The sequence below is a fragment of the Caretta caretta genome, chromosome 6 (assembly GCF_965140235.1).
Source record: "Caretta caretta isolate rCarCar2 chromosome 6, rCarCar1.hap1, whole genome shotgun sequence".
Taxonomy (NCBI): Eukaryota; Metazoa; Chordata; order Testudines; family Cheloniidae; genus Caretta; species Caretta caretta.
In genome coordinates, this window is record NC_134211.1 from 105,117,423 (window position 1) to 105,140,360 (window position 22,938).

At 37.4% G+C, this 22,938-nt stretch overlaps 1 protein-coding gene across 4 annotated transcripts in view; it reads right to left on the bottom strand.

Moving 5' to 3' along the window:
* The window catches only part of ATG2B (autophagy related 2B), an 81,241-nt gene that overhangs the window by 55,941 nt on the left and 2,362 nt on the right, over positions 1–22,938 (bottom strand). For all 4 annotated transcript variants that reach the window (XM_048852484.2, XM_048852485.2, XM_048852483.2 and 1 more), the window contains exons 2-11: positions 19,819–19,981; positions 14,737–14,889; positions 13,902–14,004; positions 11,863–12,025; positions 11,086–11,265; positions 6,048–6,144; positions 4,736–4,918; positions 3,611–3,765; positions 2,626–2,743; positions 1,815–2,076 (exon numbers count right to left, since the gene is read on the bottom strand). In XM_048852484.2, the coding sequence (XP_048708441.1) occupies positions 1,815–2,076; positions 2,626–2,743; positions 3,611–3,765; positions 4,736–4,918; positions 6,048–6,144; positions 11,086–11,265; positions 11,863–12,025; positions 13,902–14,004; positions 14,737–14,889; positions 19,819–19,981 (1,577 nt within the window). The remainder of the gene's footprint in view (positions 1–1,814; positions 2,077–2,625; positions 2,744–3,610; positions 3,766–4,735; positions 4,919–6,047; positions 6,145–11,085; positions 11,266–11,862; positions 12,026–13,901; positions 14,005–14,736; positions 14,890–19,818; positions 19,982–22,938) is intronic.

Here is a 22,938-nt window from a genome sequence, read left to right on the forward strand (position 1 = left end):
CTAATCACACAAAACGCCCCCGCCCTGTCCCTTCTCCGAGGCCCGCCCCCGGCTCACTCCATTCCTACCCCCCTGCCATGCCATCGCTCACTCTTCCCCACCCTCACTTACTTTCACTGGGCTGGGGCCAGGGGCTGGGGTGGGCCCAGAAATTAGGGGTTTGGGGTGCAGGATGGGGCTCTGGGCTGAAGCAGGGGGTTGGGGTGCGGGGGGGGGGGGCGTGAGGGCTCTGGCTGGAGGTGTGGGGGGGGGCTCCAGGCTGGGACAGAGGGCTTGGGGTGCGGGTCCCGGCAGCACTTACCGTGGCTCTGAGGAAGCGGCCACCAGATCCTTACGGCCTCTAGGCACATGGCCGACCAACAGGCTCTGTGCAGTGCATGCTGCCTTAACGCCCACAGGCACCACCGCCCACAGCTCCCACTGGTTGCGGTTCCCAGCCAATGGGAGCTGTGGAGCTCGCACTTGGGGCAGGGCCAGCGCGCAGAGTCTCCCAGTCCCTGGCCACCCCAGTGCCTAGGAGCTGTAGGGACCTGGCAGCTGCTTCCAGTAGCAGTGCGGAGCCAGGGCAGACAGGTAGCCTGCCTCAGCCCCTGCCACCCGGTACACCGCCAACCGGAGCCACCAGGCTCCCTTTTCGATTGGGCGTTCAGGTTGAAAACCAGATGCCTGGCAAGCCTACCTTAACGTCTCTCCACGGACACATGCACGCACACCCAGCCTCCCTCCTCCCCACCTGCGGTGATCTACTCTCTCCTGACAGCTGCTCCCAGCGGACGCGCTTGGGCTGCTGGAGAAGGGGCACAGAATTCCTCCAGGAGTAGCTTAATCAACAGCCCTAATATGTACATGTATGCTATAAAGAAATAAATTAGTACGGTGATACTCAGATTGAGGCTCAGGAGCCGCAAGTGGCTCTTTCATGTGTCTCCTGAAGCTCTTTGCAGCACATGATATTAAAGCTCTGTGTGATTTAATTATTAACCAATCTAAGTTATTAGCTAATCAGGATGTTTTTACTATGTTATTAACCAACTGTAGAATACTTGGTCAGGACAGTCACTTTCCTGTGAGAATAATATATATAATAGTAAATGAAACCATGAATCAACACTACTGTGGCTCTTTTGGGTAACATTAATTGCTAATTTGGCTCCTGAACCACTGAGGTCTGAGTATCACTCCATTGGTACTTATAATAGGCTCTGACATTAGGAACCTAGGATAATGGAATCCACCTATTCTGCCTTCAACAGTGACCAATGCCTAATGCTTCAAAGGAACACATAAAACCTCTACAATGCACATACTGTAATTTAGCAATACTATGCCATGGAAAAATTGGTTCCTGACTCCTGGATGATTTTGTTCACTTTTTTATTGTGCCCCAACTGACATCCCATTTTGCACCACAAAGAAAAAAAATCTCACTCAAGACCACTTGTGTAATAAAGTTGCTCTATAAACTATCTCTGGGTTATACAGCATCTTTAAGAAATAGGTAAACATCCTAATTTATGCTCCAGACTGTGTGTGTTTGATTGTAGAACCTGCATCTGTCTTGATCTATCTCGGCACGAAGAGATTTAGGATGAGTTGTGCACACACGGTTCTCTTTCTTTTCCTGAGATTTTTCATTTGGAACTCAAACCGTCCAAAACTATTTTAACATTTAATGAAAAAACAAACTTCTAGTACTTCAAATAAAGTATGATTTGATTCCAAATATTTATGGGCATAAACCTAAGTTGTCAAAGCTTATTTAAAAGAATATTTGGTTCTTTGTTTGTTGTATTAGTTAATAGGCAAAGTTGTACCTAAGGTGGTCATGAGAACAAGCCTCTGCAAATACTTCTCGGAAGGACAGAAAATCTTCTGTTGAAAACTTAACTGGATCAATCTTTTCTATTCGGGTAAAGAAATCCAGTGCCATTGGTGTCAGTGGGTTAAGGTTCAGTGATGTTTCAGGTGGTGGCAGAGGGTCAATGTGAAGTACAGATACTGAGAAAGTGCCCAGTGCCAATCTAAAAAGAAGTTCAGGCCTGGATTCATCCACTGAAACAGATCTGGATGGAAGGGCTGAAATACAAAATTAAATTAAATTTCTCACTAAAAGTTAGTTTTCAATAGCAACTTGCACATCTATTACATTTACCAGCATAGCCTTAAGAAATGCACAAACGTCAAACTATGAATACTATGCAAATCACAATACGACTAATTTTATACACTGTAATATATTGAGTCTTTGTTTAACTATAGAAGATTTACACCTTGTGTAGAACTACTTTTGTTGACGTTACTCTTCCCTTACCTCATTTTTAAATTAGGCCAAATCCCCCACATAAATGAAGAACATCCATGTAAACCTCTCACTCACTTATGAGAAAGCAGCTAAGCAGCAATCTGTGCAATAGATCTAAGTCATGAAGTGCACAATTCAGCATACCTTCTTAAACTGTATTGTCTAGAGGAAAAGACTACACATGAACTGAAGAAGCAATTAGGGAAAGGTGACATTTTGATCTTCTGGATTTTGATGCCCTTTTGACAAGTTTCAGAACAACAATGAAAAATGTCTAACAACAGTATAAAATGACTAGGAAGTAAACACACGTTTTTACTTACAAGTCCTTCTTAAAGGAGTTTGGTGAACAATACTGGGTGTAAATGATGAACTTCTTGGTGGTGGAGGTGGTGGTTCTTGTTTATTAGGGTCATGAAAATCACCCCAAGTTGGCTGAAGCTAAAACACAAATATATCTGATCTCTCATCTGCATAACACAACAGTTCTCAAGGATTAATCTAATGCAAACAGTAACGTGTGACCAAAAGACAGTATGCAAGACCCTTGTGCATATATACCATAAAAAGTAGTTTTCCAGCTTGTCATTTTCATGATATATTGATCAATAATTTGTCTATTGTTTATCTGGGTGTCAAGCTACGTTCTTTAGCTCTGATGATGATCTTCCCCTTGTATTTCTGAAAGGGAGATAACATTGCCCTCACAACTAACACATGTTCTTCTGTTACCCAAAGGAAACTAGAACTGTTCTCTATGACCTCTATTAAGCAAACTATTTAAAAACATGTGCATAAGAACTGAGTAGGGATGAACTTAAACCACAGTAATACTTTGTTGAATTACAGGCTATGACCTTAACTTAGGCAATACCACACCTTTGTGTGCTTTTATTCTGTTCCTGGCCTTCTATATTAAACATAGAAATGTAACACAAGGGTCTGTCACAAAAACTCCACATTAAACTTATAGCAGCTTGGAAACATACATAGTCTATTTCCTGGTCTGCTAGCCAAACAAATTTATAACTTATAGAATCCCAGGTTTCAAAGCTGCAACTTGCTGTGGGAATACCACTGAAAATCTACCTAACTCCTTAATAAAGGAAAGCCAGAAAGTGATTTTATGCATTAAGGAACCATACAAATTTGCTAGTTGATATTGCCACTGGAACAGAAAGCTTAATAGGTGTGTACTTACTATTATCTGAGAATTTTTCACTAGGCATTAGCAATGAGGAATCAATATGAAAAAAAAAAACCCAACCTTTTACTCTACAGAGATATTAACTGTAAACAATACTATACCACTGTAGCACTCAATGGAGATCCTGCTGGTGTAGTAGTGTATGTACTAGTTAAAGATAGGTCTAGATCCATAGTTGGTGGATCTCCAAGAGGTGGAAGAGAGGAGAGACTGTGAGACATGTCCATGTCAGCCATTGAGAAGAAAACTTCTTCTTCTAAGGAGAAATTATGTATAATCAATAGGTTTTTTTTTTCTAATGACAAACATTAACTTTAGTTATAATACACCAAATTAATCATAGCTGCAGAAACAAAATAGTCTGGATATGACATTAACTAGCTAAAAGTTTATTCACAGCATTTCCTAGTTAACTTATACTGAAGCCCAGTAATAACCAAGGGGAAAAAAAGATTTTTCCAAAAAAGAGAGTGTGACCAAGGCAACACCAAATTCCAGCAATGTTATGAGTACACATAATATAAAATATTTCCATTTATTTTCATGTTCAGGTTAAGACCGCTAAAGGTTGCAGTGATTAATTCACACTTCCCATGCTAAATCAGATATGAATTGGCACCTAAAAAAAACAGTAACAAATTATCCATGGGCTCAAAATTAAAAGTAAAGCAGTTCACATTTAATATAAACAATCATTAAATAAATTATATAAGAACAAATAAAATAATAGACTACTGTAAACCTTTGTTAATGGAGCTGTACTAATCTAAGTATTGGCATCTTTCAGATTCCAGGTTTCTTCTCCATGAAATTCCTGTCTTAAATTCAAATACATTCCTCCAGTACATGCATGTTTAAACTAGGTTTTATAATAGAAAACCAAAAGAAAGTTTTATAGTATTCTACATTTCATTTAGTTCCTTCAACCATTAGTTCTGAAAGGGATCTTACAGAATTAGTGTCTGTTTCGTTGTGTATTAGTGTCCAGACTATTAAATGCCTCAAACGAACTATGACTTCAGTCTGGGCTAGTAACGTGAATAGACCTTATATCCTGATTTAAGGGTATAATTAATGGTAGACATTAAGTTTAAAAGTCTATAAAGGTCACTGTTATTTGGCCCTTCTGAAAGATCAAGAGTGCTTTAGCACAGTACATTAAAAATTATTTTGCATGATGTTGATACTAGGCTGTCTGACATACTGGCATCATGTTTCATACTCACCACGGCTAGAAGGTGTTCTGGCAGTCTCGGTCTCATAAAAGCTCTGCTCAGATGATGCTCCTGCTGACAAAGATTCTTTTCTTAAGTAACGCTTCAGCTCCATCTGAATCCGATACTCGTCCTCCTGTTGCATGGGTCGGTTCTTTCTATCTTTATTTGATAATTCTATCCTGCTGGGGCTCTCTATATTCAAATAGAGGAAATGGAAACATAATTTGTATTTCCTTTCCATTCCGCCATGGAAAACTTCAACTAGTCAGAAAACAGACTGACATTTTATGAATTTATCTTCCATTTTCACTTCTCAAATACAAACCAGCATGGAAAACTAACCCTTTTTCTTTCTGTATTATTACTCCCAAACCTAAGAGGAAGATTTTGAGGTTATGTAGTCAGAACAGTTACAGAATCTTTTTTTTAAAGTTCTGGTCCATGTTGGCTTTAGAGACTTATGGACACATCATCTATAAATTACATTATAAGACGAATTGGCCCCATTTAATGAATGGAATAGGAAAATATTTCCAACATTCTTCCAAGGATCTTAAAATCATAACCTAAATTGACATAGTAATTGAATTTGCAGCATTGGGAATATATCTAGTTATACACTTGATCCAGTAAAATAAGTTTTATTATTTTATACACTATGATTCCAAAAAGGATTGCATATTTATATGAACAATGAGAGCATCCATAGTTATATTAGGTCTGGTCTACACTACAGACCCATATCAGTATGAAAAATCCACACCCCTAAACTCCCTCCTCCCATGTAGACAGCGTTATGTCGGCAGAAGAGCTTCTCCTGTTGACATAGTTACCACCTCTCGGGGAGGTGGATTAAGTACACCAACAGGAGAGCTCTCTCCCATTGGTGTAGAGTGTCTTCATTAAAGTGCTACTGCGGCACAGCTGCATCAGTGCAGCTGGACTTGATGGACCCCCCTCTGGTCCAAACTATACCAAACAAAACCGTTTGACTGTTATGTTGTCCTTTTCTCCCTCCACCACTCCTCTTCCCCAGACATTTAATTGTATTCTCCACCTGTTAGCTCAGCACAAACTAAGATTTCAAACTCTTTTAAAAAGGCTATTACATATGTGTACAGCATATAGAACAATGAAGCCCGGAGACATGATAGAGGCCTCTAGATATTATCATTATGCAAATAAACAGATAATGAATATTAGTAATCTGTTATAGTAATTACTATATACCTAATCAGGGGACTTGTTTATTACGCAAGCTTTCTTTACTACTTTCTATCTCATCAAATACACATTTAATATTAATATAATGTTTACTTGCCTGGTCCAGCAATGGCTGCTAACATGTCCAATAGAAGATGTACCTGCCTCGGTGACAGGAATAGGTGTATTGAGTCTACCTGCCCATCCACATCCAACTTAAAAAAAAAAAAAAATTATAAACTCTTAGAACAAAGACATGTCACTTAAGCTTCCCCAATCAACTACAAGTCACTAGATAGTGTACAGTACCACTCAATAGCAGTGGCTCTCAACCTTTCCAGACTACTGTACCCATTTCAGAAGTCTGATTTGTCTGGTGTACCCCCAAGTTTCATCTCACTTAAAAACTATTTTTTTAAAAAGATCAGATATAAAAATACAAAAGCATCAGAGTACATTATTACTGAAAAATGGCTTACTTTCTTATTTTTACCATATAATTATAAAATAAATCAACTGGAAAATAGATATTGTACTTACTTTTCAGTGTATAATATATAAAGCAGTATAAACAAATCAGTGTCGGTATGAAAACTTAGTTTGTAGTGACTTTGCTAGTGCTTTTTATGTAGCCTGTTGTAAAACTAGGCAAATATCTAGCTGAGTGGATGTACACCCAGAAGACCTCTGTGTACCGCCAGGGGTACACGTACTCCTGGTTGACAACCACTGCTTTGTAGGGAAAGTGAACTAAAGTCCTAATTCTCCTTCTTTCACTCTCTCCTATGTCACCACCTCCATGCTGCTTTTAAGTGAACTGCATGTTATATCTGGAAGCTTTGAAGGATGCAACATTTGGGATTGAACCTTCATATTCTTCCAATTGGGAACAGCCTGAAATTTAACTGTACAATTGCTTCCAACTTTGGGTTACATAGCAGTTCTACAAAACATTGCTACTGTGCCAAAGATCATTTATTTTGTTATGCTGTACACAAAACAAACAAAAACCATCCAAAAAACATGCACCCTTGGAGGAAAAAACATGATCATCATTAAGCAATTAGCAATTTTGTTTCTTTAATACTCTTGCATGTAATTACTAGCACCAACATAAAGCTTATTTTATATACTACATACAGGATAGTAAAACTTGCACCTTATGTGGTACTATTTCCTTAAAAATTCAAATAATTTTCACATAGGCTAGTATTTATCTATATTATAAAAAATTACTGATTTTCTTAAATAATGTTGGGTTATACCTAAGATTTATTATAAACTGTAACAACAGTAACAAAACAAGGAAATTAAACTAGTTCTCTCCAGACCACTAGACTGCACCACAAATTGAGCTTGTTCCCAATGTTTGCTGTAGGATTACTTGCTTAGGGGCTCATACAGATTAGGGTCCAATTCTAAAACCCCTTACGCTCTCACTTGTTGCTCCACTGGCAAGTGTTATATGTTGGAGAAAAGATTTGATGGAGCAAGTAGTCTTCATGAAGATGTCTTGTGATAGGGAGTACCACAACTACCATTTACGAAAGGGATAACATTACTGTAGACAAATGACAAGTTACTATCTATAGTTGCTACAGCTCATACATATATTTGATTTTTTTTGTTAAAAATAAAAATTAAATAGTTAATTACGGTTCATTAATAATTTCTTCTCTCTCGTTCAACTCTCTAAATACCTATTAGTGACATACACCAATGCTCATGCCAAGTCCTCACATAACTAAAGGACATAAAGCAACTAACCAATTACAATTTATTTGTACAATGGTGTGTCTGGACCTTGACTTTCACACCAAGTGAGAACAGGAGGTTTAACTCTCACCTCCTAAATAAGCAGTTAAATCACCTGATTTCATGCAAAGTAATTATACTGTACAAATATATTGAGAATGGTCTTTTATGAAAGCTTGTAATGTTCTGAACTTTATGGTCATCATGAGATACGTATGCAGAACAGGGTTATGTATGTATGTGTATATAGGAAACTGTAACTATAAGGCAACAGGGCACTGAAGCAGAGTGGGAGGGCACCTCCCAAGAGTCATTTACATAATACAAGGGTAGACCATTAGAGTTAATGGAAAGACATTGAGACATCCTTGCTTCAACACAAGAGGGAATTTTCTGCACTCTCGAGGCTTGTCTACACTTGAAACGCTACAGTAGCGCAGTTGCAACAATGGTTCTCCCATCATCATAGGCAATCCACCTCCCTGAGAGGCTGTAGCTAGGTTGACAGAAGAATTCTTCTGTTGATCTAGCAGTCTACACAGGAACTTAGGACGGTTTAACTACACTGTTCAGGGGTGTGGATTTTTCACACCCTTGAGTGATATAATTAAGACAATCTAATTTTCTAGTACAGATCAGTCACCATGCCAGGAGAGAAAAATAAAAAGAGAGAAAAGCCTTTTTAAAAGGATGCTTAAAACTGAAGTTTTCATCTAGAAACTGAGCGACAGTCACTTAGCGGGTGCTGTCTATGAAACCCTGGATCCCTTTTATTGCATGGGGTACACCAGAACACTATTCAAAAGGCAACAACTATTTTACATTAGAACAGGGATTTTATCTAATGTAGAAGTGTAAAGCCTGAAGCTGAGTCTGTATGTTTGTTTATTGTGTAACTTGTATATGTTTTCTCTTCCTTACTATATTATCTTTGAATCTGTGATTTTTCTATTAAATAACATTTTATTTATTTTACCCTAAGCAGGTCTGTGAAGCACAAACTGTGGTGAGTGTGTGCACCAAAGATGTCAGGGAGGGGTTGGGGGCGGGGCTGGATTTCACACCTTCGGAGGTGAAGAACCAGAGGGGAAAAGTCTGAGGGTCTGGTAGTTACGAACTCACAGTGGATGAATTTAGGGAGACCTGGCACTCAAAGGGCTGTTGCGGTCACCCTGCAAGGAGTAACTAGGCTGGTGAAAGCCAGGACTTTATGCTTGTGGGTAGTCTGCTAGTATCAGGGCTCTGAACCAAAGCAGCACAGCATAGATCAGATAAGGTAACAAGGCAGGAAGTGACCAAACCTCTTACTGGTCTAGGTGATCCCTAAAACTTTACAACTGGCTCCTACCGGCTTTTCCTTTCCTTGGGAAAACTAGAAAGAAGATTCAAATTATTAAATTGTGCTAGCACTTGAAATTAAATTAAATTCTGTTAGTTCCTGAGAGGGTTAAAATCTGGATAGATTTAATTTAAACACCTAATTTAATCCCATATTTAAATAAAGAAACCAAACCGACCCATCAGGAGGAAATCCTGGACTAGACTGTATGTTTTGAAGAAGAAAACCAACTGCACGTTCTGTATACTTTTTCTCTATTTCTATGAATATGTATAGTCTATTTAATGAATTAACCAAAATCAAAACTGAGTTCACTTTTTAATTTTGCACACCATGTAACATGTATAGTGTTCACTGACTAGTGTTAAACAAAATGTATTTTGTATACAGTTAATGCAAAAAGATGAAGTCAATATTCAAAGTCAGTAACAGAATGTGATTAAACTTAAAAATCACAATACCGTTTATCACACCAACTGATTTGTTCAGTGTTTCTCCCACTACAATGCCCAACAATGCACAAAGCACGCCAGAAATGTTGCACTGTGTTCTATTTAAGGCATTGGACAGGTCACCAAATATAAGTGCAACATAGAGTCCTAGACTCAGATCTTGAACTAAAGAGGTTCTTTTCCTGCCACCTTTAAATAAATGTAATGATTGACAGTAGGAAATCTTTTGATCTTTAAAAGGGTTGCAGTAAAGCACTTAGCTATTAGTAAATCTAGAACTGATAACCACAGAGCTTTTAATATCTTGTAATAGTTTGTTTCTGTATTTCCCACACTGCATTTTCATGGTATCTTCCTTTTCAGCAAATGTTGCCGGAAGGACTTTAAGTCAAGAATTGTTCTGGACTGAACAAATATAAAAAAGTTCTAAAAAATGAACCAGCAACTGCAGGATATGTAACAAAATTCCCCACTGTAGTAGAAACCATAGTGAGTAGTTTCTGCTTGCTGTATTTTGTATTCTTTGTTTCAATTAATTGTATTTTCAATTTAAATTTTAAAATAATTTCTATCATTTACCTTTTATCCGCAGGTATCAGAGCACATTATAAACCACCAATGTGAGTACACTTCATTGAAGATGATTTCAGAGCCAATTTTATTATTGAAGTTAATAGGAATATTCATGTGAGTAAAGTTTATACTGCCTAGTGCTTGTAGGATCAGGGCCTTATAGTTTCAATATTTCTGTTTTGTCTACAGAAGTTTTGGAAAATTCAAATAAAATACCCTCCCAGTAGTGGCATTTTCTTTTAAAACCCAGCATTATAATTTAATTCACTGTAAATTTTAATCTAAAATTTCAATCGCATAAATTTTCAAATTAGTTTTACAAAGCAAGCCTCAACCTGATTTAAATCAATGATTTTTTTTAAGTCAAATTTTTTTAAATTTCAAAATCAGGAGGCTACAATACACAGAGCAAAAAAATAAATGGGTAGCAACCGGACTTTTCATGAAAACAAAGCAATTCTCTTGGGAATTATTGCAATACATAGAATTCAAGCTGTCTCTAAGATACACTGCACCTTGTTTAAGAAACAGACATCACTATATTGTCTGTACTTTTGAAAGTAGTTTAAATGAAATCACCAAATGATTTATCATAGCTTCTTTTACAATTTGCTTTGGTAGAAGTTGTGAGTGGGGTATGAAAATGGTCAACATGCCTGCCTACCAAAGAAAATAAGACCCCCCAAATGCATACTGGGACAAATTCTGCACTCAGTTATGAGTGTGCAACTCCCCTGATAGTGTGGCTTGTGAACAGACCAAATCTGCCCATGGTGTTTAGACATGCATTTCCATGCATTCCACAACGTATTCTCAGCACTCTAGGATCTTGTTGGTTAAAGAAGGGACGTTCTAACAAGGGTTATTGCATTGCCTTTAAATGCAGATCATTGAAAATAAAATTAGCAAAATTAAACATAGCCCAAACCAATTCTTTTTCCTTAAAACTCTCAAAACTTTTGCAGTAGGCAAAAACCAAAACCAAATAGCTACTTGACTGTGTCCAGTTAGTTAAAGAATATAAAACAACAACTAACCTTAGCTCCAGGAAGTACTTCATGTTGCTTTAATGTAAGGCTCAACTTCATTTTACCAATCAGCCTACTAATCTGCACAGGGTCAGAGGGAGCAACTTCTGGCAAGTTTCTGGTTAACTGTGGATGTGGCTCATACACAATTTTTGGGTTCCAGCTAGGGGAAAGCTTTGGTTCCGCTGCCTTTAAAATGCAAGGGGAAAAAAAGGCAATTAGCATGCATCCTAGTATGTGTCACAAAGTATACATATACAAGTCTGATAAATCTATACTACGTGTAAATGAAAAACAGTTTCACATAAGTGCAAATTTGACCTCTGTACTAACAAACATATTTACTAGCAAATTTTAAATAAACAGGTATCAAAAAGCATTCAGAATCTCGAAGCATCAGGAAATGATGGAATTTTTCTTCAAATAGTAAATTATGGAGAGATGCCAGACTCTCTACAAAGATTAAGGTTACAGTGAGATTCAAGTACTGCATTTTTAGTCTTCTATAATTTTGCTCTTCAGACCTCACCATCTCCACTCTTACATAATATAAGTGTTTGACAAAGGAATTTATAAATTTTTTGCCCAAATTCAACAAGGGTCGCTGGGCTCAGTAGTTTGAGAACCACTTATGTAAATGAGCTAAGAGTGCAATGAGCTACCTAAACATTGTTCCAAGAAGAGGTTCAATTCCTTTATTAAGTATTAGGCTTATATGTATATTACAATACAATACATTTTATCCTTCATCAACTCTACATATTTATACGATTTATTTATTTTTACCAACTGTGTAGCTGAACACACTGGAGAGGACTTCGCTGATGCTGGAAACTCATCCCAGAAGAGAGAGACACCTGAGAGCTGAAGTAACTTGTGAGCAAAAGCTGTTGGCTGATGTACATTAATTCCAGAGCATTCATCAGCAGTTTCATCACAGTACATAGTTCTGGGAGACAAAAGCAAGGAAATAAGCACGGTAGGATGGCATGCACACTTTTACCTTCTACTGTGCTATTTAGCCTACAGTTCATGTTTATATATGCTTTCTCTACATAGATTATTTACAAGGACATTGACTGATGTGAAAGGAGAAACCACCACTTTCTGCGAATGGGTGGAAATCTTGAGGTTCTTGCAGGACACTATTAATAGCAATTGCGCTATACGTTTGAAGTCAATGTGCCCTAATATGAGATCCTACTATTTACTGTTTAATCTTATCTCAAAGTGAAGAAGTTTGCCCTATATTACTGTTTTTGTTTGTTTACATTAAGACATCTATAACTGTGTTCTAGTCTCATGACTAAAGTATGGTTTTAGAGTGGATATATCTACAACATATGTATTTTATATCCTCTTAAAGCACTACTTGGATGGAACACTTTCCTTTATGTCAGTCATCTTTGTTTAATAAATTAACAGAACTTAAATTATGCATAGGACATGCCCAAAATTAACCCTTCTAAATTTCTGAAATGAAATTTTATCTATTAAAATATTACTGAATTGTATAAATAGAAGAACAGTAGAAATTTTAAAAGATATAATTTACAATGGGAACACACACATAATTTTATCTTAACTAAAATAACTCAAATAGTACCACTCTGTTATAACACTTGAATTAGATGTTCTCTCTTCAAAAAGTTTGTTTAAGGGTAGCTTTTAACGTACAGGGGATTTTTTAAAGGGGGGGAAGGTGGAGGGGTTCAGATAGACTTGTTTACTGACCAGTTCTCTCTTGAACTGAACTCAGCAACTGCAACAATTATTTTTATTTATTTATTTAAGAACAAACAATATTTCATCCACATTTTTGTGTATGTAAAAACATTATTTTGTAGTGATCTTAATACAGGAAGATACTTTTGTTTTCATCATGGCACCAACTAAAATGAGCTTATTAGCCAAATGAGCTAAATGAATACCTTAAGAACATCTACAGTTCACAAGTTTCAATTATTTATAAAATTTGCTTTACACCATATGTGGGTACTTCTAGCAGATTATGCAAAAGCTGGATTTCTACTGCTCTGGTACAGTAATACTTTTGCAGGATTAAGGCTTCTTTCCTAAATATAGAATTGTGAGGTCAGGTTTTCAAAAGTGCTCAGCATCCACAACTGGGGCCAGATTTTCTAAAGGGTTAAGCTCCAATTCAGTCACCTACATGGAGTGGCCTGATTTAATAATGGGAGCTGTTGGGTGTTGACCATTTAAGAAAAATCTAGTCCCTCATTTACGGCATGTCTACACAGAAAAAACAAACAAACAAACAAACAAACAAACAAACAACTCTGCAGCAGCAAGTCTCCGAGCCCAGGTCAACTGATTCAGGTTCACGGTGCTCATGCTGCAGTGTTAAAAATAGCAGTGTAGACATTTGGGCTTGGGCTGAAGCCTGGGTTCTGAGACACTTCCCCCTCGCTGGATTTCAGAACGCAAGCGCCAACCCAAGCCTGAAATCTACAATGCTATTTTTAACCCTGCAGCACAAGCCTGAATCAGTTGACCCTGGCTCGGACTCTTGCTGCCACTGCTCTTTTTTTGCTATGTCGATGTACCCTCTTGTCATCAAAATGGGAGCCGTTCAATGTTGCCATCTGTTGAAAATCTGGCACTCTTCTGACAATTATAGAGTAAGTAACCCTGCTAAGAATTGGGTGGAAACATTTTACTAGAAAATTCACTTAAGGCATCAAAAGTCAACAGCATGGATGACTTGGACTTCAGGGCTATACTATGGGAGGGGATGTGTGCCTGTGTGTAAATCTGTGCATATAAAGACAAGAAAAAAAATGTTTATTTTAAGCAACACTTACTTCTCAATTCGGATTTCAAGTGCAGACCCACTTTTAGAATTTTCCAGCACATGTTCGATTCTCAAAACAGTATCTAAAAAGGTAACTTTCACTCTTCTTAGAACTGACATGAGGAAACCAGAAGACAATACAGTTACATCATGACCATTTAAAATCACAGACACACTGATGACTTAATATATGAATAAAAAGATCAATTCTTCTTTGTTGATTGAAAGCTAATATTTACTTCATTGTTAGAATTATGAATAGCATCTAATACAATATCACAATTCCAAATGAGAACCTAGTTTTCTATCAGTAAGTCTTAGCTTCTTCCAGTTGGACATTCAAAAAAATGTAAAGCAATCTGAAGAAAACCCACTTCAAAATTTCAAAACTGCATCCAATGCCTTGTTATGCTAAAAACATGAACTGTACAGAAGACTGTTCTACCAGGTTTTTTCTCCTAGGGCTACTAACACCAATGCTGATCCAACTGTCATATGATGTGCTAAACCAGCACTGCCAGAAACAAGACATTCTGCCAGTCAGCCCTGTCAACGAAAGGAATTATCCAAATTTATACTGGTATGAATGAGAGAATTTGGCTCTAATGAAGAGTTGAATCAGCACACTGCAGAAACAGTTCTTTGGGTTTTTTTTACTACTGTGGTTTTATTTCCCTGCTCTTCTCTCCTGTTTTAACTGGTAGAAGATAGAGTCACTGATAAAAAGTTGAGAGAGAAGAGAAGCTGTTGCAAGTGAGCTCTCATTTTGTAATATTATGGCATGGTGTAGGCTAACACAATGTAACTTAAGATGTTAATTCACAAGGTGCATAGTAGAGTCATACCTGTTTCAATAGTTTCTGCAAACTTCTCAAGCCCTTCAAAAGGTTGAGACCCTTCTCCTTGTTCATCTGTCAGTTTTTGGCTAAGACATTCTTTTGCGAGTTGCATACTAGTGGTCATAAAACTTGACCAATACATAGGCTCTGAACCAGATGCTGTAGAATAAGATAAAAGTCTTAAATATATTTGGCCATAAATGTAAAACCAACAAAACCAAAGCAAACAAATGATTTGTTTGGTATATCTAGACAAAGGTATGGTCTACACACAAGCTGCACCAGTTTAACTAAAAGTCTGATTTTAAACCATTAGTTAAACTGGTACAAACCCCTGCATGGACACACTCAAATCAATTTAAAATTGGCTTCTTTCTTTTTAGCTTCTGTTGGTAAGTTTATAGGTACAAGATAAATCAGTATAACCAGTTTTAAACCAGTGCAAGTGGGGCCACAGAAGGGTTGGCACTGATTTAATTAAATCAGTTTTTTAAACAGATTTTTAATTACACTGGTGTGACTTCTGTAGGCAAGACTAGGCATAGACAAGGCCTAAGAAAAAATGCTGTTCTTTAAATGGAGTTAGCTTCCTTGAGGTAGCTGTAATTGAAGATGACTTCCGGGTATTAGGGAGGAGCACCAATTATTAGTTAGATTGTGGTAGCAACAAAAATGTACTAGACACTGTCCAAATCTACAGGAAGTCCATCTCTACCTTGAGGCAGCTAACAAGATTTGAAACATCACTCAACACCTCAATCCTCATCCAGCCTAGGATTTAAGGTGTGATTTTAGCACATTAGCACATGCTGAGGGCACTGTGTCTGGCCTAGCTAGACTTTTTAAACATGCTATTAGCATGTATTAGCTAAACTGGTCAAGTTAAACACTAAGGGGGAGCCTAGAATTTGACTTGACCAGTTTAGCATGTGTTAAAAGCAACGTGTCTCATCTACACTAGATTTTTAAAATGTGCTAACATCACATCTTTAAATCCTAGTCTAGACAAGGCCTTAGACACTATTTGACATCTTTACAATCATGTTTGTTGATAGAGGTCAACCCTAGGATGCCAGATAACACAATTGACGGTCATCTCTAACAGCTAACTTGATAACAGTCTGACGTTTGCTCGTATTAAAAGTAAACAAGGCACATCAATTAATTTGAGGTAAAAGCTCCACTGTAGACAAGCCCAACTGAAGCTAACACTACAGTTGATACTAAACTGCATCCATGATAGGACCTCAGTGGTGTTTCAGATGGGATTAACTACCTCAAGGTAGCTAGGTCTGTTTTAAAAAATCCCTACACCATGTATTAATCTTGTGGCTGTAGCTGCTTGGTGACAATATTTCTTTCCTACATGCTCCAATTTTAAACAATTTGTGACAGCAAAGGACAACCACACATCCATGCAAAAAAATAAAATAAAGCTCATTGACAATCGGGGAAAGGAAAAGCATGACCAGTGAAAAATTCCTTCCTGAACCCCACAAAAACAGTGATCCTAGCTAGTACAAAGCAATAATTAATAATGTATTTTTTCACATACTTATTCATAATATTAGACTCCAGCACCAAAGTGAAGGCCATTCCTCCTATTTATTACTACCTATTATTACCATTCTTTGTAAGATAATATCTTCTTAGATGGACATTAGCAAGTAAAATTAGCCTAAGATTTAAGTTTTATTACAATAAATTAGAATGAAACATAGAACAACAAAAATATACATGATTTTAAAAGAAACCTATTCAAATAGGACTTTCAAAGAGACAAAAAATGTTCTTATGCCTTTTGTCACTTCTTTATGGTGTCTAAAAGCAGCATAAAAGCATTTCTCTTATCTTTCCATTATTCAAAATTCAGATCCTGAGCAGTCTAAAGGACACTGTGGTCTGTTCTATACTATAAAAATTAAAACAGTTTAAGCCAGTAGGATGTTTGTATAAAAATATGTATCCACAAACAAAAATGCCCCAAATAGTCCATACATGGTTAATAATGCATTAGAACAGACCACGTCTCAGCCTAACCAGTTTCGTCTGAACTAGGTTAGTGCCAGTGTGGACACAGACAAGCTGGATGGTTCTACCAGTCCCTCCAACACTGTTCCGAAGAAGACTTCTGTGTACTAGGGGAATGGGTCTCAACCAGGGGCATGCAGGGAGTACATCAACTCATCTAGATATTTGCTTAGTTTTACAATAGGCTACATAAAAAGCACTAGCGAAGTCAGTACAAACTAAAATTTCATACAGATAATGACTTGTTTTTACGGTTCTATATACTATACACTGAAATGTAAATACAATATTTATATTCCAATTGATTTATTTTATAATTATATGGTAAAAATTAGAAAGTAAGCAATTTTTCAGTAATAGTGTGCTGTGACACTTTTGCATTTTTATGTCTGATTTTGTAAGCAAGTAGCTTTTAAATGAGTTGAAACTTGGGGATACACAAGACAAATCAGACTTCTGAAATAGGTATAGTAGTCTGGAAAGCTGAGAGCCACTGTACTAGGGAACAGTACCAAAGGGATTCTCTACGTGAATACTTAGTTCACAGCAAGCTGGGGTGTAAATCTATCCCGCACTAGGCTACCATGAATTAGTCCACGCAGACCCTGTTGCCAAGTACTAAAAGCTCCCTAGTGCACTTTGATCCACTCCCATTTCAAAGCAGGACATATCAAAGCACACTAGGGAACCTTTAGTGCATAGCACCAGGGTCCCACATGGACAGCAAGCATGTAGCAGCCTAGAGTGGAGTAGATTTACATCCAGCCACCAAAATGTGCTTGTGATGCTGGCAGGCCAGAAGCCAGGCATTAGCTAAGAACTGACAACCCTGGGGAAACCAGAACAAGTCACCTGTACATTAGTTTTGCTCAAAACAGGTATTAGTCTTATCAGAATGTATTTTGTGTGTTTAGACACTATGAAATACTCATAAGTTGCTACATGCATTAATCTTACTTGCAACGTTTGTATTCCATGCTATAAGAAAATAAAATAAAAAAAATAAAAAATAAATAAAATAGAAGACCAGGGTTGGAAGGGACCTCAGGAGGTCATCTAGTCCAACCCCCTGCTCAAAGCAGGCACAATTCCCAATTTTTTTTTTTCCCCAGATCCCTAAATGGCCCCCTCAGGGATTGAACTCACAACCCTGGGTTTAGCAGGCCAATGCTCAAACCACTGAGCTATTCTCCCCCCCCCCCCCGCCCAATATGTACGTTTTGCTTTATAACTTTGAAAATGCTTGCTCTGAACTTGTAAACTCAGGCATGGGAATTGTCCAGCTGTCTCCTGGGTCCACTCTGAAAGACACTTAGATTTGGCAGATCACTACAACTCTGTCACTCTTAGGGTTTAGATGTTAACTCATTTGTGTGTATATGTTTGCTCACTTTATCCTGTAAATGATTCATTTCCATTTCCTAGTTAATAAAGCTTGAGAGTTTATTACAGGATTGGCTACAGGCTGTGTCTTTGGTGTAAAATCTAGGGTACCAACTGATCCAGGTAGGTGACTGGTATCATGGGACAGGAATCAACCTGAATGTGGTGTGATTTTTGGTGTAAGTGACTATTTACCCATTTATTAAGTCCAGTTTGCGGGGGGGGGGGGGGGGGGGGGGAAGGGAGATAGACTGGAGAGTGTAAGGGGCCTGTCTGTGACTCCATGGTAAGACTGTTATAGATATCCAGGAGTTCACATTTGTTACTGAATTGGTGAAATTTAATTATAGATGACAGTTTGGAGTGTCTGCCCTGTTTTTCACAGTCTGCCCTGAGGTAGGCACTCTAGACAGCATGACAGCGCTTTTCTGCAAAGAGCAGGAAAGAACCCTGCAGCAGGATGGCTCACCCCTTTAAGGGTTGGAGACCAGGGGGCAGCCAACCCTAGTTACTAAGGAGGCACATCTGAGTAGGGATCAGCTGATTTCCTCAAAGAGCAGCAAGAAGCTGTAAAGAAGGGATTCTCAGGGAGACCAAAGGTGGAGTACAGAAGCTGCTGGGAGCAAGTAGACTCCAGTAGAGAAAGTTGGGGAGTGAGACTACAGGCAAGAAAGGCCAGGGAGTGACCTGATAAGGGGTAACAAATGGAATTGCAAACTTTATTTTGAATGTTTGCTAACTTAAACCAGAACCCAGGAAGGGGTGAAAATGGATACAAAGGTTTGTGAATTACTGAGGCCCCATGAAGGGGGAAACTGAGGTGGGAGTGGGGACCCCACTTGCAGGGCCACCCAGAGGCCACAAGAGGACATATGTGAAGCAGCCACCCAATGACAAACCCACAAGAAACAGTATCATCATCTCTCCCCATAATAAGTCCATGCCATTGCACCATCCTCCAGCCATGAGCAGTAATCAGTTCCCATCCAGTCAAGTTCAGTATCTACTCAAACTGGCCAGTAGGAGCTATTGTATAATAGATAATTAATAAAGCACTCTCTTCTATCCACTATTTAAAGGGCTACCTATACAATACAGCTTGTCCAGATAGCACAAATGAAGCAAAATACAAACTTGTGGTCCTCACACGGCAGCATGCCACATTATGGGTAGACCAGTCCCAATTAAGGTCTCTAGAGAATTTTCCTATGAGTCAAAAATAAGCAGAAGCAAAAATGAAGAAGATTTAGATTTGCTTTTATAAAAAAGAAAAATATGGGAACATGGCTGTTTGACTATAAAATGTTAGGTACAAAACGGACACTTATGAGGAAACATTTCTTTATTAATGTCTAAAATTACATCTATGTAAATGCGGAAGCAAAGACACAGAACTTCAAAATATTATAGACTTAAATTAACTAAACCGCTGACCTATTGAAGAACACTTGATAATTATTATATTCTCTTTTTCTAAGATACATATTTTAAACAAATAGTGCCTAGGCACAATTTTTTATCTTGTACGTGTAACATTATAAAAAAAAAAAACAACAACAAAAAAACCACTGGTTGAAGCAAAACTGCCAGTATAATCTCAAACATTTGAACATTGTAAAGAATACTCCTAATTTATCAATGTAAAAGCCAAATAAGATAATGCAGTAAACCTACCAAGACGAGGCCTTGGCCTGAAGACCATCTCTAATCCTTTCACTTCTAGTGCACAGTTATCCTGTAGCAATGACCCCCAGGGAACAGACAGAGAAATGGACTGGATAAACCCTTCAGTGACTTCCAGAGGTGCATCTGCTGATTCCAGAATCTCATTAAGACACTAAAAGGAGAGAATCCAAAATTATGCTCATATTAACAGAATCAAAACATTTAAGATATGTTAAAAGAAATTAAATTAATGTATTTTAAAAACTGGAAGTTATCCTCTACTTTGGTTCTGTCAATGATGCATGCTAATTAAGCACTAAACTTTTAATCTAATACAATTCCTGCTGTGGTTTTTCTTATGATCTATACTACTGAACTGTTCTGTATGTTCCATATGTTCCTAACAGAAATATTATAGTACTGCAGCTTAAAATGTTACCACAAAAAGAAAAAATAATTACAGCTATAGGAAAGGCCAGCATAGTAAATGGATAAAAACAGTTTGTTCATTGTGACAAGAATCTTTGATTAGGACACAAGCCAAATAACTAAATTTGATGTAATGCTCATTCCATACTTGTCTGACTGTGATAACTGAGCCAAAAAGATTTATTTCTATTGTACTGCATGCTGTATTGACTGCTTGTTAGTTCTAAATATATGAAAAAGTTATTCCCAGTAATGTTCAAAACTAGTATTTTTTTTCCAGTATTCAAAATTCAAACTACCACTATTTTTTAAATGTAAAAATCAGAACAGACTTGACTGGCTGGTGTTCTACAAAAACAGTACTATTCATAGACCCTTCATATTTAATACACCAGTCCTCATACTAAAATTGGTTTCTGATGAATGGAAGTAAGGGGCTCACACTATCATGTTGCCTTAAGTTCCAGACTCACAGGAAGGTGAACTGGATGATTCCTTTGGAGAGATAGCTAATAAAAAAGGAGACCTCAGCTCTGAAAGCCTATTCAGTTCTAGAAAACATCCCAGAGAAAACCTGTTATTGCTCTTTGTAGCTTTCATCCATTCTATACAAATTCCAACCATTTTTTTCCAATGCTACATTTCTTTGCATTAAAAGATCACTTATTTTTAAAAGAAAACCCCTTTAATTTATGCTCATTTAAGTTTTTCATGTTTATATATTGTTAAATAAGATCCAAATTAAGCTTTTTTTAAATATACAGTTTTTAAATTCTCCATCATAACTATAAAGTGGGTCCATAACTGATTGAAGGACTGAATTCAGAGTAGTTATCCATGGTTCGCTGTCAAACTGGAAGGATGTATCTGTCCCAGGTCAGGTACTTTTCAACATATTCATTAATGACTTGGGTAATGGAGTGGAGAGTATGCTTATAAAATTTGCAGATGATACCAAGCTGGGAGGAGTTAAAAGCACTTTGCAGATACGATTAACATTAAAAATAAACTTGACATATTGAAGAATTGGTCTGAAATTACCAAGATGAAATTTAACAAACACAAGTGCAAAGTGTGCAAAGGAAGAAGGGAAATCAACTGCACAGATGCAAAATGGTGAATTGGCAAGGAAGTAGTACTGCTGAAAAGAATGTAGAGGTTATAGTGGATCACAAATGAGCCAACAACGTGATGCAATTGCAAAAAAGGCTAATATCATTCTGGGATGTATTAACAGGAGTGTCAGATGCGTGACATGGGAGGTAATCAGCCTCAGCTAGAGAGCCCAAAACGGAACACAGTACCATGCTTTAAGAAATATGTGGACAAACTGGAGAGAGTCTAGAGAAGAGCAATAAAAATTATAAAAGGCTTAGGAAATATGACCTATGAAGAAAGGTTAAAAAAGCTGGGCAGGTTTAGTCTTGAGAAAAGAAGACTGAGGGGGGGACATGATAACAGTTGTTAAATATGTTAAGGGTTGTTATAAAGCAGACAGGGATCAATTGTTCTCCATGTCCACTGAAAGTAGGACAAGAAGTATTCAGTGGTTAGATATTAGGAAAAACTTTCTAACTGTAAGGATAGTTAAGTACTGGAATAGGCTTCCAAGGGAGGTTGTGGAATCCCCATCATTGGAAGTTTTTCAGAACAAATTAGACAAATACCTGCCACAGATGGTCTAGGTATTTAAAATAAAATTGTAAAACTCCACGTATCTACACCAACTGCTGGCTTGATCCTATATCACTGAGGAATTTCCACTGGAGTCAATGAGAATTCAGGACATGGAAAGGCTTTGCAGGGTTAACTCCAGAAGCAGCAGTGAAATCAATCATTAAGCATATTTATATATTCAATCACAAATATTGTGGGCTAAATTCTGACTTTCATTAGACAATGCAACCCTCCTCAGGTCAAAGGGGTTGCACAAGTACAGTGGAGGTCAGAACATGTCCCTCTGTATACGGTAAACACCAAGACAATGGTGTATATATTATGTGTACTTTAAAATATTTTAAAAAATTAAATGAAACCAGTCGATGAAGAACAAAGTTCAAAAACAGAACAAAAATGAGAAAATAATTAAGGTTAAAACTACAGCCTCCTTGAGGACATGTAGACAGCAAGTTTAAAGTGACTTAAAAAAAAAGCAGCTATAGCACTTTTGCAACACCTGTTTTTGTAATCTTTCTGTCATGAATGAGAGAGCCATATCTAAAAAGCACTAGCCACTCACTAATTTATAGGCCAGAAAACACTGCCCAGCAAAGAAAAAAAAAAGTTTCTCCAAACTGGAAAATGAACATTATATGCACATTTTACTAACTTTCTTTAATACACCAAGCACTTTACATAAATTGCAGGGTTCATAATGTTTATTTTTCAAGTCTAGTGTAACTAGCAAAGGCTGTTTTAATATCCACTAGAGGGCACTGAAATCTTATTCAGACATTAAGTCTGCCCACCTACTACACAAAAACAGCTGCCCCACAGGACCAAATGAAGAAATTAATATTTTGCATTTACAAAGTGTCTTTTATCTAGGGCATCTCAGAAGTCCTTTACGTAAAACACAACACTCCTACTATAATATCTATTTTACAGAATTAGATCCCAAGTTTGCAAACATTAACATCCATGCATAACTTTACTATTAACAAAGTTTAGTGGTAGTTTATTAGTAGTAAAGTTAAGCAC